Source organism: Callithrix jacchus, chromosome 8, assembly GCF_049354715.1.
Source record: "Callithrix jacchus isolate 240 chromosome 8, calJac240_pri, whole genome shotgun sequence".
NCBI lineage: Eukaryota > Metazoa > Chordata > Mammalia > Primates > Cebidae > Callithrix > Callithrix jacchus.
In genome coordinates, this window is record NC_133509.1 from 102,181,352 (window position 1) to 102,200,624 (window position 19,273).

Genomic DNA, 19,273 nt, shown 5'->3' on the forward strand with positions numbered 1-19,273 from the left:
TTGAGCAAAGCTTAGTAACCAAAGTCTCCTGTGCAAGGGAACAAAAAAGCTGTATTTTTAAAAGATTAAGCAAATGGAGGATGGATTATTGGTAAAGAGATATGAAGACTACTGCTGAAAAACTTCCTCTAGGTACACAATAGAAAAAAAGGCCAGTGCAGTGGCTCACACCTGTAATCCTGGCATTTTGGGAGGCCAAGACAGGTGGATTGCTTGAGTCTGGGAGTTCGAGACCAGCCTAGGAATCATGGTGAAACACCATCTCTACTAAAAATACAAAAATTAGCCAGGCATGGTGGTGTGTGCCTGTAGTTCCAGCTACTAGGGAGGCTGAGGGAGGAGGACTGCTTGGGCTTTGGAGACAGAGGTTGCAGTGAGCTGAGATCATGCCACTGCTCTCCAGCCTGGGTGACAGAGTCACACCCTGTCTCAAAAAAAAGAAAAATGATGGCAGGGCTGGGCATGGTGGCTCATGCCTGTAATCCCAGCACTTTGGGAGACTGAGGTAGATGGATCACCTGAGGTCAGGAGTTCAAGACCAGCCTGGCCAGCATGGCAAAATCGTATCTCTACAAAAAACACAAAAATCAGACGGTGTGTTGGTGGGGGCCTGTAATCCCAGCTACTTGGGAGGCTGAGGCAGGATAATTGCTTGAACCTGGGAGGCACAGATTGCAGTGAGCCAAGAGTGTGCCATTGCACTCCAGCCTGGGTGGCAGAGTGAGACTCTGTCTCAGAAAACAAAAACAAAACAAAACAAAAACACTAATTTTTAGTTAGGAAAAATTCAAATAGTTCTACACAATTTTTAATAACAGGAGGAAAATGCTTATAATAAAATGTTAAGTGAAAAAGGAGATGGAACTTCAAGATGATCTCAAAGTAGACATAAACAAAATAAATAGACAAAAAGATGAGAGTAAAATGTGCATAGGAGTAGTTGTTTCTGGGCAGTGGCATTATATAAGCAATAATTAATTATTATTATTTTGAGACAGTCTTACTCCATTGCCCAGGCTGGAGTGCAGTGGCAGGATCTCAGCTCACTGCAATCTCTGCCTCTCAAGTTCAAGTGATTCTCATGCCTCAGCCTTCTGAGTAGCTGGGATTACATGTGCCCACCACTATGCCTAGCTCATTTTTGTATTTTTAGTAGCAATGGGGTTTCTCCATGTTGCCCAGGCTGGTCTCAAACTCCTGGCCTCAGTGATCCACCCACCTTGGCAAGCAGTAACATACTACCTTTAACTTTATTCCTTATATGATTTTCCAAATATGCTATAATAAATATACATGACTTATATTGTCAGGAGCTTTATCTTTAAGGAAGAAAAGTATTGCACTATTTTTAAGGAAATGTAATAGAGGTGTATTAGGCCATTCTTGGATTACTATAAAGAAATATCTGAGGCTGGGCGATCAATAAAGAAAGGAAGGTTAATTGGCTCATGGGTCTGTAGGTGGTAAAGGAAGCACAATGCTGGCATCTGCTTCTGGTGAGGGCCTCAGGGAACTTACAATCATGGCAGAAGGGAAGGAGTGCCAGCACATCACATGGCCAGAGAGGGACCAAAAGAAAGAAGAAAGAGGTGCTAGCCTTTTTTAAACACCAGATCTCATATCAACCAGAGTGAGAATTCATTATGGTGAGGACAGCATCAAGCCATTCACAAGGGATCTGCCCCCAAGACCTAAACACCTCCTACTAGGCCTACCTCCAACATTGGAGGTCACATTTCAACATGAGATTTTCAAGGGAAAAAACCATATCAAGAAGTAATGGACTAGGCAGGGGCAGTGGAAAGAAGAAGGTGCAGACATGAAGAACATTAGAGAGCCAGCTTTAGGGCCTGCTAACCCTCACTGGCCTTGAGGCCTCAGTGATTCTGAGGGAATCAGAGAGCAGCTGGTAGAGGTGATACATTAACAGAAACTGGGAAATTAGGAGGAAGGGGGGTTTTAGAGTGTTCAATTTTAGATATAGGTTATAAGTCATTTAACAAAAAAAAAATCTTTTTTATATTATAAGCCCCCAACCCCTGTCACCTATTAGATGCTCTAATTAAGAGCTAACTCAGACTGGGGAATCAGTGGCATTTCTGGGAAACCTTTGTTGCACTGACAATTCACAGAGAAGTACTGTAATTAGAAGACAAGTGTCTTCTGTGAGGTGACAACACGAGCTTGGGAACATGTGTCAGGCTGCAGTGGGGCAGGCCCTGGCTCCCACACAGCCTGCCGCCAACACACCCTGGGCACTCCTTGTGGTTATGCCACTCTAAGCCTCACTCCCTCCTTACTACTTACAGGGGCTCAGTGACAATGAATGAAATGGTGCCTGTATTAGATGCTGCTCCACAAACATCTATTAGCTGATGCTCTTCTGTTACCTGATTTGCTGCTGCTTTTTATTTTTAAAGGAAAAAATGAAAGACATTCTGAAGCCTGGGTGTCTACAAGATACAAAAAGTAAGAGTGAGTTGAAAGAATCCCCAAAACATGTCACCATCTCAAACCTAACAGTGACTTTTGAAGATAAAGGATATTTTCAAACTACCTTGACTCCAGTAGAAAGTGAGGCAAATACATCCAAGGAGATGGAGGATAAGACCTCTGAAGAAAAGATGTCCGATTTTAAGAGCACAGCTCTCAAGGCTGAAGAATCCAGGTATGTGAGGCAGGAAAATGCCAAAGGAATTCTAAGACATGAAATATTAGTAAAGAGGTGTGTGCTTTAGTCTTTCAACTCAGGAATCTGCCACTGAAGATTCTCAGAGACAGATGCAGTGTAACTGCATGATGATATAGTCAACTCTGAATCACCCACATTTGGTTCAGCCTTGGCTAATTTTTGTTTTCATGCCAACTTCTCATGTTACTCAGTTAGCATTCTGGGCTGTCTACCTGAAGTCAATTGTATGTGCTTTAGAAAATATAACAGAGGCCGGATGCGGGGACTCACGCCTGTAATCCCAGCACTTTTGTAGACTAAGGCAGGCGGATCACCTGAGGTCAGAAGTCAAACCAGCCTGGCCAACATGGCAAAACCCCGACTCTACTAAAAAAATTAGCCAGGCATAGCAGCTGGCACCTGTAATCCTAGTTACTCGGGAGGCTGAGGCACGAGACTCACTTGAACCCGTGAGGTGGAGGTTGCAGTGAGCTGAGATCACGCCACTGCACTCCAGCCTGGGTGACAGAGCAAGACTCTGTCTCAAAAGAAAAAAAGAAAGAAAATATAATAGAATCACAGTGTTCAAATATTTTGGAGTAGAGGCATTGACTTCAATAGTGATTATGAGTACTTTTTATTTTATTAAAGATACATCTTTATACTTCTCTATAGTTTCTTCTATACATATTTTCTATGTATCCCTTATCTTTCTCTACACTTCCAACCAATAACTTTTCTTTTCTTTTTTAAAGACTAGTTAAGTGCAGTAGTGAGAAAAGGAAAAAGTTAATCCTACTTGTGACAATAAATGCTGAAGTCTTAAAATCATAGCAGGGAAAATATAGCAAGCTTAGTATAAAATTAGGAAAACATTTAATATCAATCATTATTAAAATATAAAAGTATAGAAAAACCATGATACTGTAAATACATTTGATGATGTTTGATATTCTTGATCATAGAAAAGATCTACATAGTAGTGAGTTTTCTTTTAGCACAATAAAGAATATTTACCACAAACCAGAGCCTATATCATTTTTAATGAGGATATTTAGAATTGTTCTATTTAGAACTTAGAACACAACATGGTGAAACCCATCTCTACAAAAAACACAAAAATTAGCCGGGAGTGGTGGTGGATTCCTGTAGTCCCAGCTATTCGGGAGGCTGAGGTGGGAGGATTGCTTGAACCAGAAAGGTCAAGGCTGCAGTGAGTCAAGATCATGCCACTGCACTCCAAGCTGGGTGACAGAGTGAGACCCTGTCTCAAGCAAAAACAAAACTTAGAATAAATTAGGAATGTTCCCATTAACATTTCTATGTAATATAAAAGTTTCTAGTAAGCTAATAGGACTAAGAAATACAAAGAAATAATAAATCTTTTAAATCACTTTTCAAATAGAAATTCATATTTAGAAAATTTGAGAATCAAAATTTTAGTTTCTTTAGGAAGGTTATAGATTATAAGATAAATGCAAAAAAATAGTTTTACATGCCAAAAATATATTGAAAAAAGGGTGTATTTTTCAATAGCAACAACAAAAAACAAATATTTAGTGAAACTGATAAGAGATTTATATAAATGGAATTATAAAACTTTAATGGCAGAAATAAAAGACAACTTGAATAAGGAAAACTAAATTCTCCTTCTGCATAAGTAGATTTAAATGCAATACCAATTAACATCTCAATACGATATCTCATAGAAGTCATAAAATTGTATAGAAAAAAAGGATGTGAACTAGATAGGGGTAAACATCTCAAGGAAACAGGGTAAGAGGGGAGTGAGGGGTAAAACAGTACACACTGAGTAGAGCCGTACACTGCTCAGGTGATAGGTGCACCAAAATCTCAGAAATCACCACTAAATAACTTATTCATGTAACAACAACAAAAATCAGAAACTGGATCATTAGGTTCACATTTAAAACTTGTAAAAAATTACCTATCTAGTTGAGTGCTTAGCATTGCACTAGGTATGACCACCTCCCTGGCTAGTTGAGGATAAAATGTCAGTCTCCCTGTTCTGGGCCAGTGCTGACAGACAATCATGCATTTGGAAAGAAACTTGTTTCTCGCTCACCTACTGCAGGTTCTTAGCTGCTTTCTCTGCTTCATTTGTTATGTATTTAATCTTTATAAGCTGCCTATCATTGGTTTGTACAGAGCATAAAGCTAGGATGATGGCAGGATATTCCCTAGTTCTTTCACTTACAGTTTTTATCTTCCCAACTGGATTATAAGCACCTTGCAGGTAGGGAGCACTCTTCTTTGTATGGTATCCTTCACACCTCTTATAACACATGCTGGACACACAGAAGGGCCCAAAGCTGGCTTGGTGAATTAAAAGAACAATGATAATATGTTACTATAATTTGGGAAACTATTTTGTACATGGTGAAAATATTTTCATTATAAACTTGGGACTTACAAAAACTGGCTAATATAAAGGAAAGCAGAAATGCTAGGATCATTGTTTTGCCTTGTCAAAAATATTCTATTGTGTATTCAAAAAAAGTTTTCCAATTCCTATACTATTCTAATTTAGCATGTTTGATTTTCTATATTAAAAAGTTAAAGAAAAAATCTCAAGGAAACAATTGGAATGAAAAGTGTCAACAGTCTACTCAGTCCTATAGAATCTTAAGCCATGTTATAATTAAATGCCCATCAGAACTACCAGTACAAAGATTAGAATATAGAAATAAAGATATAACTGGGCACAATGGCTCATGCTTATAATGCCAGCACTTTGGGAGCCTGAGGTGGAAGGACCATCCTGGGCAACTTACCAAGACCCTGTCACTACAAAGATAATTTTAAAGTAGCCAGGTGTGATGGCATGAGACTATAGTCTTAGCTACAGGAAAGGCTGAGGCAGGAGGATCTTTTGAGCCCAGGAGTTCAAGGTTACAGTAAGTTATGACCACATAACTGCACCCCAGGCTGTCTCAAAAAAAAAGATACAAAAATAGATCCAAACTGATAGGAATTCAAAAGCATGGAAAAAGCGAAATTCTAGGAAAATGTTGGCCAAAAATTTATGAAATACCATTAAAAAATTCAGATAAGAAAAGAGTAAATTATTTTAAAACTAACTATAATGAGCCAGAAGAAAATGGGATGGTATCATTGCCTCATTTACAGAGGAAAGATCATTTATTGTCTACTTACAATAATAGTAATTTTCAATGGCAGAATTTGCATCATTCACTCAAAAATATTTACGAGCACTTCCTATGCACTACGCGCTGGGGATACAGCAGCAAAAATGATCAATCCCTATCTCATGAAGTGTTTTTTTCTAGTGGGGGACACAGTTAATATATGTTATGCCAGCTGGAATGTGCTGTCATGAAAATAAAAAGAGAATATAGAGTTAAAGTGATTAGAGGAAGATGGAGAGACATTTTATATAGGTGGTCAAGGCCATTTGAGCAGAGACCTGAGGAAGTATGTACCTCTGGGGGAATAGAGTTTCAAGTTCATTGACTGCAATAACAATTACAAATATCTGCCAAATAAATCTTTTTCTTTTTAATAAATACATTTCCAACCCAAATGTCCTTCAGTGATAGACTGGATAAAGAAAATGTGGCACATATACACCATAGAATACTATGCAACCATAAAAAAGGATGAGTTCATGTCCTTTGCAGGGACATGGATGAAGCCAGAAAACATCATTCTCAGCAAACCGACACAAGAACAGAAAACCAAACAGCACATGTTCTCGTTCATAAGTGGATGTTGAACAATGAGAACAATGGACACAGGGAGGGGAACATCACACACCAAGGCCTCTCAGGGGGTGGAAGGCTAGGGCAGGGATAGCAAGGGGTAGTGGGGTGGGTAGGGGAGAGATAGCAGGGGGAGGGGGATAGGGGAGATATAACATTAGGAGAAATACCTAATGTAGATGATGGGGTGATGGATGCAGCAAACCACCATTGCATGTGTATACCTATATAATAAGCCTGCAGGTTCTGCACATGTACCCCAGAACTTAAAGTATAATAATAAATAAATAAATACGTTCATAAATGTATGACAACAGAGGAGAGAAAGCATAACAGATTACCTTTATATACAAGTAGCTGATAGGAATTTGTAAGGGATACAATTAACAAATAATTTAAGCACATAAATAGAAAATTTACCCCAGAAGACAACTATTTGAGAAGGAATCACTCTCACTAATAATTAAAGAAATACAAGTTAAGCAATTGCTAGTTAGCTTTTCATTAGGTGTCAACAACATTCATGGTGTCACTGTAAATGGTTGTCAATTCACACCCCAGATGTTTGTACTCCCTTACTTATAGTAACATAAGTCAAATAAATAATTCAAAGGGGAAAATAACTAATCTGAATACAGCATTTCATAATGAAAACCTCTAAGTAATCCAAATGCTCACTAGTAGGAAAATGGCTAACCAGGAAATAGTATGTCAATTTAGTGAAACACCAGAGCCCCGTTTTAAAAAAAGCCATAGGTAGAATTTCAGTGAAAAGAGCTATGGCTGGCATGGTGGCTCCTGCCTGTAATCCCAGCACTTTGGGAAGCTGAGGCAGGAGGATTGCTTGAGCCCAGGAATAAAGGATACAATTAACAAATGTTAATTTGAGCCCAGAGTTTGAAATCCACCTGGGCAACATAGGGAGACCCTGTCTCTATTTAAAAAAAAAAAAAAAAAAAGGCAGAAGAAGAAGAAAGAAAAAAGGCCTACATGACTAATAAGGAATTATAAGCTAGAAAAGCAAAAACTTCCAAAAAATGTAAATACAATTGTATTTTATTTCTATAGTCTGGGAAGAAACCACACTTTGGGCATAGTTGATGATTAATGGAATAAATAATTTGTTGTAGCTATTGATAGATGCTTCTATTAAACTTTTATTATATAATTAATTACACATATAATTTAAAAAGTAAATTGGGCTGGGTGGAGTAGCTCATGCCTGTAAACACAGCACTTTGGGAGGCGCAGGAGGGCAGATCATGAGGTCAGGAGTTTGAGACCAGCCTGGCCAATATGGTGAATCCTCATCTCTACTGAAAAATACAAAAACTAGCCAGGCATGGTGGCATTCACCTGTAATCCCAGCTACTTGGGAGGCTGAGGCAGGAGAATCACTTGAACCCAGGAGGCAGAGCTTGCAGTGAGCCAAGATTGTGCCACTGCACTCCAGCCTGGGCAACAGAGAGAGACTGTCTCAAAAAAAAAAAAAAAAAAAAAAAAAGGGAAACAATCTAGGATTCATTCACTGGGAAACAGTTTAACATAGCCAATAGAGAATGAGCTCAGTGGCTCAGACCTATAATCTCAGCACTTAGGGAGGCCAAGGCAGGCAGATTGCTTGAGTCCAGGGGTTCGAGACCAGCCTGGGCCATATGGTGAAACCCTCTCTCTACAAAAATTAGTTGGGTGTGGTAGCGTGTGACTGTAGTCCCAGCTACTCGGAAGGCTGAGGGGGGAGGATCATCTGAACCTGGGAGATGGAGGTTGCAGTGAGCTAAGATCGCACCACTGCACTCCAGCATAAGTGACAGAGGTAGACCTTGCCTCCAAAAAAGAAAACAGAGAAAAAGCTTTGCAGTCAGATCTCTGGGTTCAAATCCTGGCTTCTCTATCTTACTAGCTCTATGATCTTGGGCAAGTTACTTAACTTCAAGCCTGTTTCCTCATTTGTAAATGGAATAATATCTAACCTGTAGAATTGCTATAAGGATTAAATAGCTGATATTAAAATGCTCACAATGCCAGGTACATGGTAACTGTTCAAAGTATATCTAGATATACATATGGATAAAATATAGGGTGGAAGGAAAGAGGGAGGAAGATAGGCTCAAGCAAAGATTAAACTGAATCAAAAAACTTAATGTAGATTTGACTCACACTGAATACAGTACAAATATGGTTCTCTACCACACAGGATGTCTGAAGTAATTTTTCCGCTATACTACCCAATAAACCGAACCGAGAGAAGAACTGGGAAAAAGAGCACAAAACTGATTAAATATTTTTAATGTAGTAAAAAAAAAATTGAGGTGATAGGAGAATATTAATAGGTGACAATGACCATATTTGAATGTATGAGGAAGTTCACAGAAAGCTACATTTTAAAAGTAGATTTAAAGTAAAAACTATTTTAACAGAGAGGAAATTTTTATTATTAGGGAATATAGCAATCAGTTTAAAAAATAACCTGGGCAAAGTGGCTCACAAGCCCATAATCCCATCAACTCAGGAAGCTACAGCAGGAGTACCATCCTGAGCAACTTAACAAGACCTTGTCACTAAAACAAAAGTGGAAGGGTAGCTTGAGCCCAGGACTCTGAAGCTGTGGTGAGCATGATTAAGCCACTGCACTCCAGCTGGGGTGATGGAGCAAGTCACTGACTCTTAAGTAAATGTTTTAAAAAGACTTATTTATTATATATTGAAAAACAACAGAACCAGTTTCTGTAGGTTCTGTAGATTGTAAAACCTGTAGATTGTAAAGTCAGTCCCAGCAAAACTTCTCAAAAATGAACACTAAGCCATTTGTTCTGGATAGACTTTAAGCATTATCCTGCCTAGACACTTTCATGTTTCTTATAATGTAATCTTAATCACTGTGAAGGTCTGCTAAAATGAATAATGGAATGCATGCTAAAATCAAATATAAGTGTGCTCTAGGGTATTCCTTAGAAGAGTGTAATGAAATGAAAACAGTAGACACACTAGGTACGTTGTAAGGTTCTGAGAAGCAGAGTGATGAAAGTACAAAGAGGGCTTGGGACATATTAGTTGCTCAGTAAATGATCGTTATTGTCACTAATAATTCATTTTCAATAGAGGAGATTAAAGAAAAAATGTGTCTTCTTTACAATGGCTCCTCTGACAAAAAAATGTATCATAGGGCCAGGCTCAGTGGTTCACACCTGTAATCCCAGTACTTTGAGAGGTTAAAGTGGGCAGATCACTCAAGCCAAGGAGTTAGAGACCAGCCTGGGCAACATGGCAAAACCCCGTCTCTACAAAAAAAAATACAAAAATTTAGCAAAGGGTGGTGGCATGCACCTGTAGTCCCAGCTACTAGGGAGGCTGAGATGGAAGCTACAGCAGGAGTACCATCCTGGGCAACGTAACACCTAACCCTGGGGAAGTTGAGGCTGCAGTGAGCCATAATAGAACTACTGCACTCCAGCCTGGAGGACAGAACAAGATCTTGTTGCAAAAAATAATAATTATTATTATATATGTGTATACACACACACACACACACACACATATATATACAAATATATGTATATATACACACATACATATGTATATATAGTACACAAAAATATTCAACTGAGGATTAACTACTCAAAGCTGTCTTCTCTAAAAAGTCTTCTTTCCTAGCAAAGTGTAAGCCAAGGGAAACAAAGGAATATGAGTGATCCTTAGGAGAGCCACAAACCTTGAAATCAGAGTAGTTTGCTTTAGCTGTTTGAGCACTACATTTTTCATAATCCCAGAGCCTCTAGATCCAAGTGTCAAGGCATTGAAATTGTTGGCTCTTGACTGCTCAAGCAAAGTATTGTTAAATATCTAAGGTTTCTATACCAGTTGTTCTCAAAGTGATGACGCTGGACCAGCAGCATCGCCTGGGAACTGGTTAAAGCCATAAATTCTTAGGTCCCACCCCGTCTTACTGAATCATAAGCTTGGGGATTGGGCAGAGAATTCTGTGTTTTAATAAACTTCCAAGTGATTCTAATGTACACTCAGGTTTGAGAACCACTTCCTTAGGAGAAGTCAGTCCTATATACCAAGCAAAGTTTTTCTCTCACAGTGGCTTCTCCTGAAGCCCTAGAGTCAAAATAAAAACTCTGCTTTATAGCTGTGGAAAGAAATATAGGCTCAAGCTCCAGGGAGCTTTCTACTAGGAATCTTCCAGGGAGCTTTCTTCCAGGACTAGGCGCTCAAAAAGATAAAAAATACAGTTCAACGCGGGAATTGCTATTACCACCCACAGACATTTTCCTATTTTTACTGAAGGCACAGAAGTCACTGAAATAAATTTCTCCCCAGAACACTGATCTATTTTTTTTTTTTTTTTTTTGGTAACCACTGAGTTATTTCAGTGTAAGTAAATAATGACAAGGACAACTTGTAAGTCTGATGTGTTAGAAGAGAAAGTACAAAGATTTAAAGTAGGAAGAAAAAAACAGAAGCCATTAGAAATAGGAAAGGGATACAGGAATATAATTTACAGAAGGACAGATACAGGTGCTGCTCAGTGGAAAATGTACCTTTCACTATAGTACATGAGTAAGGCTTTATTAGAAAGCCTAAGATTTATTTTAAAAAATGAGATTAAATTAATCCATCCCACTTAGGAATTTGTCCTAAATAATCATTGATCAGGTCTGGTCACTCTGATGTCTTCCTTATGTTTTATTTCATTCTTATGTCTCAAATCCAGTGTCCCTACCCCTTGTCTGACACTTCAAAACATACCACAAAAAAACTCACAAAAAATCTCACAAAGTTAAGTGAATCATTTCAGCTACTTCTTTCCTTGCCCAAAACAAATGCCCTAGACCATTAGACTCACTTTGAATGCCTTTTTAAAAATGTTCTGAAAAATGATTAATACATTTCATTTTTGTGTGCAGTTTCAGATTTACAAAATAACCGAGCAAATAGTGCATAGAGTTCCACACATGCATCCCACTGTGCCCTCCTAACAATCCCCCGTGGTATCTTCTATTAACATCCTACATGTGGTACATTTGTTATAGTCAATGAGCAAATACATTGAATGTTATAGTCAATGAGCAAATACATATGAATACATTGTTATTAACTATAACCCATAGTTTACATTACGGTTTACTCCTTGTGTTGTACAGTTCTCTGGATTTTGTTGAGGATTTTGTTATCTATATTCATCTCGGCTACTGACCTGTAGTCTTCCTTTTTTGTCATGTCCTTGTCTGGTTTTGGTATCAGAACAATGCTGGCCTCACAGAATTAATCATGTTTTGTTATCATTTGGGTTTTTTTTTTCAGTCTCCATTTCATTTATTTCTTCTCTTTTATTATTTCTTTCCTTCTACTAATTTTGAGTTTGGATTATTCTTGCTTTTCTAGTTCCTTGAGGTGTATCATTAGGTTATTTATTTGACATCTTTATAGTTTTTTGATGTAGGTATTTATTATTATAAACTTGCTTCTTAATACTGCTTTTACTGTGCCTCCATAAGTAGTTTTGATATATTCTATTTCTATTTCCATTTGTATCAGTAAATTTAAAACAGCAGCCTTCATTTCTTCCTTCACCCAATGGTCATTTAGGATCATGTTGTTTAATTTTTTTTTTTCTATTTTTTATTTGATTTTAGGTTTTGGGGTAAATGAGCAGAGCATGCAAGACAGTTGTGTAGGTACACACATGGCAGTGTGCTTTGCTTTTCTTCTCCCCTTCACCCACATTTGGCATTTCTCCCCAGGCTATCCCTCCCCACTTCCCCCTCCCACTGGCCCTCCCCTTTTCCCCCCAATAGACCCCAGTGTTTAGTACTCCCCTTTCTGTGTCCATGTGTTCTCATTTTTCATCACCCACCTATGAGTGAGAATATGAGGTGTTTCATTTTCTGTTCTTGTGTCAGTTTGCTGAGGATGATGTTCTCCAGATTCATCCATGTCCCTACAAACGACACAAACTCATCATTTCTGATTGCTGCATAATATTCCATGGTGTATATGTGCCACATTTTTCCAATCCAGTCTATTATCAATGGGCATTTGGGTTGATTCCAGGTCTTTGCTATTGTAAGCAGTGCTGCAATGAACATTCGTGTACATGTGTCCTTATAGTAGAACGATTTATAGTCTTTTGGATATATACCCAGTAATGGGATTACTGGGTCAAATGGAATTTCTATTTCTAAGGCCTTGAGGAATCGCCACACTGTCTTCCACAATGGTTGAACCAATTTACACTCCCACCAGCAGTGTAAAAGTGTTCCTTTTTCTCCACATCCTCTCCAGCATCTGTTGTCTCCAGATTTTTTAATGATCGCCATTCTAACTGGTGTGAGATGGTATCTCAATGTGGTTTTGATTTGCATCTCTCTGATGACCAGTGACGATGAGCATTTTTTCATATGATTGTTGGCCTCATATATGTCTTCTTTCGTAAAGTATCTGTTCATATCCTTTGCCCACTTTTGAATGGGCTTGTTTGTTTTTTTCCTGTAAATCTGTTTGAGTTCTTTGTAAATTCTGGATATCAGCCCTTTGTCAGATGGGTAAACTGCAAAAATTTTTTCCCATTCTGTTGGTTGCCGACAACTAGTGACTGTTTCTTTTGCTGTGCAGAAGCTGTGGAGTTTCATTAGGTCCCATTTGTCTATTTTGGCTTTTGTTGCCAATGCTTTTGGTGTTTTGTTCACGAAGTCCTTGCCTACTCCTATGTCCTGGATAGTTTTGCCTAGATTTCCTTCTAGGGTTTTTATGGTGCCAGGTCTTATGTTTAAGTCTTTAATCCATCTGGAGTTAATTTTAATGTAAGGTGTCAGGAAGGGGTCCAGTTTCTGCTTTCTGCACATGGCTAGCCAGTTTTCCCAACACCATTTGTTAAACAGGGAATCCTTTCCCCATTGCTTGTTTTTGTCAGGTTTATCAAAGATTGTATAGTTGTAGATATGTTGTGTTGCCTCCGGTGCCTCTGTTTTGTTCCATTGGTCTATATCTCTGTTTTGGTACCAGTACCATGCTGTTTTGATTACTGTAGCCTTGTAGTATAGTTTGAAATCCGGTAGTGTGATGCCCCCCGCTGTGTTCTTTTTGCTTAGAATTGACTTGGCTATGTGGGCTCTCTTTTGGTTACATATGAAGTTCATGGTGTTTTTTTCCAGTCCTGTGAAGAAAGTCAATGGTAGCTTGATGGGGATAGCGTTGATTCTGTAAATTACTTTGGGCAGTATAGCCATTTTCACGATATTAATTCTTCCTAACCATGAACATGGAATGATTCTCCATCTGTTTGTGTCCTCTCTGATTTCGTTGAGCAGTGGTTTGTAGTTCTCCTTGAAGAGGTCCCTTACGTTCCTTGTGAGTTGTATTCCAAGGTATTTTATTCTTTTTGTAGCAATTGTGAATGGCAGTTCGTTCTTGATTTGGCTTTCTTTAAGTCTGTTATTGGTGTATAGGAATGCTTGTGATTTTTGCACATTGATTTTATATCCTGAGACTTTGCTGAAGTTGCTTATCAGTTTCAGGAGTTTTTGGGCTGAGGCGATGGGGTCTTCTAGGTATACTATCATGTCGTCTGCAAATAGAGACAATTTGGCTTCCACCTTTCCTATTTGAATACCCTTTATTTCTTTTTCTTGCCTGATTGCTCTGGCTAGAACTTCCAGCACTATATTGAATAGGAGTGGTGAAAGAGAGCATCCATGTCTAGTGCCAGATTTCAAAGGGAATGCTTCCAGTTTTTGCCCATTCAGTATGATATTGGCTGTTGGTTTGTCATAAATAGCTTTTATTACTTTGAGATACGTTCCATCGATACCGAGTTTATTGAGGGTTTTTAGCATAAAGGGCTGTTGAATTTTTTCAAATGCCTTCTCTGCATCAATTGAGATAATCATGTGGTTTTTGTTTTTGGTTCTGTTTATGTGGTGAATTACGTTTATAGACTTGCGTATGTTGAACCAGCCTTGCATCCCTGGGATGAATCCTACTTGATCATGATGAATAAGTTTTTTGATTTGCTGTTGCAATCAGCTTGCCAATATTTTATTGAAGATTTTTGCATCTACGTTCATCATGGATATTGGCCTGAAGTTTTCTTTTCTTGTTGGGTCTCTGCCGGGTTTTGGTATCAGAATGATGTTGGTCTCGTAAAATGATTTGGGAAGGATTCCCTCTTTTTGGATTGTTTGAAATAGTTTTAGAAGGAATGGTACCAGTTCCTCCTTGTTTGTCTGGTAGAATTCGGCTGTGAACCCGTCTGGACCTGGGCTGTTTTTGTGTGGTAGGTTCTTAATTGCTGCCTCGACTTCTGACCTTGTTATTGGTCTATTCATAGTTTCAGCTTCCTCCTGGTTTAGGCTTGGGAGGACACAGGAGTCCAGGAATTTATCCATTTCTTCCAGGTTTACTAGTTTATGCGCATAGAGTTGTTTGTAATATTCTCTGATGATGGTTTGAATTTCTGTGGAATCTGTGGTGATTTCCCCTTTATCATTTTTTATTGCATCTATTTGGTTGTTCTCTCTTTTCTTTTTAATCAATCTGGCTAGTGGTCTGTCCATTTTGTTGATCTTTTCAAAAAACCAGCTCTTGGATTTATTGATTTTTTGAAGGGTTTTTCATGTCTCAATCTCCTTCAGTTCAACTCTGATCTTAGTTATTTCTTGTCTTCTGCTGGGTTTTGAGTTTTTTTTATCTTGCTCCTCTAGCTCTTTCAATTTTGACGATAGGGTGTCAATTTTGGATCTCTCCATTCTCCTCATATGGGCACTTATTGCTATATACTTTCCTCTAGAGACTGCTTTAAATGTATCCCAGAGGTTCTGGCATGTTGTGTCTTCGTTCTCATTGGTTTCAAAGAACTTCTTTATTTCTGCCTTCATTTCATTGTTTACCCAGTCAACATTCAAGAGCCAGTTGTTCAGTTTCCATGAAGCTGTGCGGTTCTGGGTTGGTTTCTGTATTCTGAGTTCTAACTTGATTGCACTATGGTCTGAGAGGCTGTTTGTTATGATTTCAGTTGTTTTGCATTTGTTGAGCAGTGCTTTACTTCCAATTATGTGGTCAATTTTTGAGTAGGTGTGATGTGGTGCTGAGAAGAATGTGTATTCTGTGGATTTGGGGTGGAGAGTTCTGTAAATGTCTATCAGGTTTGCTTGTTCCAGGTCTGAGTTCAAGCCCTGGATATCCTTGTTGATTTTCTGTCTGGTTGATCTGTCTAATATTGACAGTGGAGTGTTAAAGTCTCCCACTATTATTGTGTGGGAGTCTAAGTCTCTTTGTAAGTCATTAAGAACTTGCCTTATGTATTTGGGTGCTCCTGCATTGGGTCCATATATGTTTAGGATCATTAGCTCTTCTTGTTGTATTGATCCTTTTACCATTATGTAATGGCCTTCTTTGTCTCTTTTGATCTTTGTTGCTTTAAAGTCTATTTTATCAGAGATGAGAATTGCAACTCCTGCTTTTTTTTGCTCTCCATTTGCTTGGTAAATCTTCCTCCATCCCTTTATTTTGAGCCTTTGTGTATCCTTGCATGTGAGATGGGTTTCCTGGATACAGCACACTGATGGGTTTTGGATTTTTATCCAATTTGCCAGTCTGTGTCTTTTGATTGGTGCATTTAGCCCATTTACATTTAGGGTTAATATTGTTATGTGTGAATTTGATACTGCCATTTTGATGCTAAGTGGCTGTTTTGCCTGTTAGTTGTTGTAGATTCTTCATTATGTTGATGCTCTTTAGCATTTAGTGTGATTTTGGAATGGCTGGTACTGGTTGATCCTTTCTATGTGTAGTGCCTCTTTTAGGAGCTCTTGTAAAGCAGGCCTGGTGGTGACAAAATCTCTGAGTACTTGCTTGTTTGCAAAGGATTTTATTTTTTCTTCACTTCTGAAGCTCAGTTTGGCTGGATATGAAATTCTGGGTTGAAAGTTCTGTTCTTTAAGAATGTTGAATATTGGCCCCCACTCTCTTCTGGCTTGTGTTTCTGCCAAGAGATCTGCTGTGAGTCTGATGGGCTTCCCTTTGTGGGTGACCCGACCTTTCTCTCTGGCTGCCCTTAGTATTTTCTCCTTCATTTCAACCTTGTTGAATCTGACGATTATGTGCCTTGGGGTTGCTCTTCTTGCGGAATATCTTTGTGGTGTTCTCTGTATTTCCTGCATTTGAGTGTTGGCCTGTCTTGCTATGTGGGGGAAATTTTCCTGGATGATGTCCTGAAGAGTATATTCCAGCTTGGATTCATTCTCTTCATCCCCTTCTGGTACAGCTATCAAACGTAGATTAGGTCTTTTCACATAGTCACACATTTCTTGGAGACTTTGTTCATTCCTTTTTGCGCTTTTTTCTCTAATCTTGGTTTCTCATTTTATTTCATTGAGTTGGTCTTCGACTTCAGATATTCTTTCTTCTGCTTGGTCAATTCGGCTATTGAAAGTTGTGCATGCTTTGCGAAGTTCTCGTATTGTGTTTTTCAGCTCCTTTAATTCATTCATATTCCTCTCTAAGTTATCCATTCTTGTTATCATTTCCTCATATCTTTTTTCAAGTTTCTTAGTTTCTTTGCATTGATTTAATACATGATCTTTTAGCTCACAAAAGTTTCTCATTATCCACCTTCTGAAGTCTAATTCCGTCATTTCGTCACAGTCATTCTCCGTCCAGCTTTGTTCCCTTGCTGGTGAGGAGTTTTGGTCCTTTCTAGGAGGTGAGGTGTTCTGGTTTCGGGTGTTTTCCTCCTTTTTTTGCTGGTTTCTTCCCATCTTTGTGGATTTATCCACTTGTCGTCTGCGTAGTTGCTGACTTTTCGATTGGGTCTCTGAGTGGACACCCGGAATGTTGATGATGAAGTATTTCTGTTGCTTGGTTTTCCTTCTACCAGTCTAGTCCCTTCGCTGTACGACTGCTGAGGTCCGCTCCAGGCCCTGCTTGTGTGGGGTGCACCTCTAGCAGCTGTGGCACAACAAGGGATGCTACCAGTTTCTTTTTCTGCTATCTTTGTCCCAGGATGATGCCTGCCAAATGTCAGTCTTTTGGATATAGAGGGGTCAGGGAGCTGCTTGAGGAGACAGTCTGTACTTTATAGGAGCTCAATTGCTGAGCTGTGAGTTCTGTTGTTCATTCAGGGCCGTTAGGCTGCTATGTTTGATTCTGCTGCAACAGAGCTCATTAAAAAAACCCTTTATTTTCTCAAATGCTCTGTGTTGAGGGGTTTGGGCTTTATTTTTGGATGTCCTTTGAGGTCCTGCCCAGCTAGGACGCAGACTAGCCACTGTTTGCCTGCCGAGGCTCCGCCCTGCTGTTGTGTGGTTCGCCCTGTTGTGCAGGCTCTGCTGTTCTGCTGTGTTCTCCACCACGCCCTGCGGCGGAGTCTCTCTGTTGTAGCGGGTTGCCTCGGCAATGGCAGGCTGCATCAGCAGTGGGCGTGTATCTCAGTAGGGACGGGTTGCCTCGGCAATGGCTGGCTGCGTCAGCAATGGGCGTATATCTCAGTTGGGGCAGGTTGCCTTGGTAATGGTGGACGCCCCTCCCCCACAGAGCGTCTCGGGCCGTCTGCACGGGGATTGTTTGAAATCGCGGTTTTGTTCATCCCACTGGGCCACCCCAAACGCTCTGTCCCTGCAATTCCCTGGGCTGGCCCACTGTCCAAGTCTCGCTCAGTCTCAAGTCCAGCCCTCTCACGTCTCTGGTTGCCAGTTCAACAGGGCACCCGGACAAGTGCGCCCTGTGGGGAGCGCTGGGCAGGGCCGGCCGCCGCCACCCCGGCTGCCGGCTTCGCCAGGCAGAGGTTCTGCCTGGCGTCCCGCGTCTCCTCTTCACTTGGGAATTTTCCCGTTCTGTGGGCAACAAAGGTCAGTCTGGAAATGCAGCTCCGACTCACCTCTCCGTGGACTCAACGAGAGCTCCAATCCTGGGTTGTTCTCACAGCGCCATCTTGAGTCCTCCTCCCATGTTGTTTAATTTTTATGCATTGCATACTTTTGAATGTTCCTATTGTTATTGATTTCTAGTTTTATTCCATTATGGTCAGATAAAATACTTGATAAGATTTTGATTTTTAAAATTTTTTGGATAAACTTTTTGAGATTTGTTTTGTGTCCTAACATAGAATCAGTTCTGGAGAATATTCCATATGCTGATGAAAAGAATGCATACTGTGCAACTGTTGAATGAAATGTTCTACAAATGTCTGTTAGGTCATTTGGTCTGTGATGCAGTTTAAATTCCATGTTTCTTTGATGATATTCTGTCTAGATGATTTGTCCAATTCTAAGAGTAGGTGTCAAAGTCCCCAGCTGTTATTGTATTGGGATCTATATTTGCCTTTATATCTAATATTTTCTTTATAGATCTGGGTGCTCCAGTGCAACATGCATATTTAAAATTGTTACCTCCTCATGTTAAATTGATTCTTTATAGTTATATAATTACTTTCTTCATCTTTTTTTTTTACAGTTTCTGTTTAAAGTCTGTTTTATCTGATATAAATATGGTTACTCTTGCCAGATTTGGGTTTCCATTTGCATTGAATATCTTGCTTCATTTCTTCACTTTCAATCTATATGTATCTTTACAGGTGAGGTAAGTTTCATGTAGGCAATGTATTGCTGGGTCATTTTTTAAAATATACATTCAGCCAGTCTATATCTTTTAAGTAGGAAATTTAATCCATTTATATTTAAGGTTATTAGTGATAGGTAAAGACTTACTCTTGTCATTTGGTTACATGTTTTCTCATTGTTTTTTATATATTTGTTCCTTACTTCCTCTCTTATTGTTTATTTTTGCAGTTGAATGATTGTCTGTAATGATAAGGTTTTATTCCTGTCTCTTTTTCCTTTGTGTATCAGCTCTACCT

General features: G+C 39.2%; 1 protein-coding gene across 25 annotated transcripts in view; it reads left to right on the forward strand.

The window, feature by feature from the left end:
* Window positions 1-19,273, forward strand: part of GARIN2 (golgi associated RAB2 interactor family member 2) — a 46,335-nt gene that overhangs the window by 13,874 nt on the left and 13,188 nt on the right. For all 25 annotated transcript variants that reach the window (XR_013521275.1, XR_013521274.1, XR_008474699.2 and 22 more), the window contains one exon: window positions 2,421-2,668. Coding sequence is in view for 21 of the 25 variants with exons in the window: in XM_054240636.2 (XP_054096611.1) it covers window positions 2,421-2,668 (248 nt within the window). In the remaining 4 variants the exon portion in view is untranslated. The remainder of the gene's footprint in view (window positions 1-2,420; window positions 2,669-19,273) is intronic.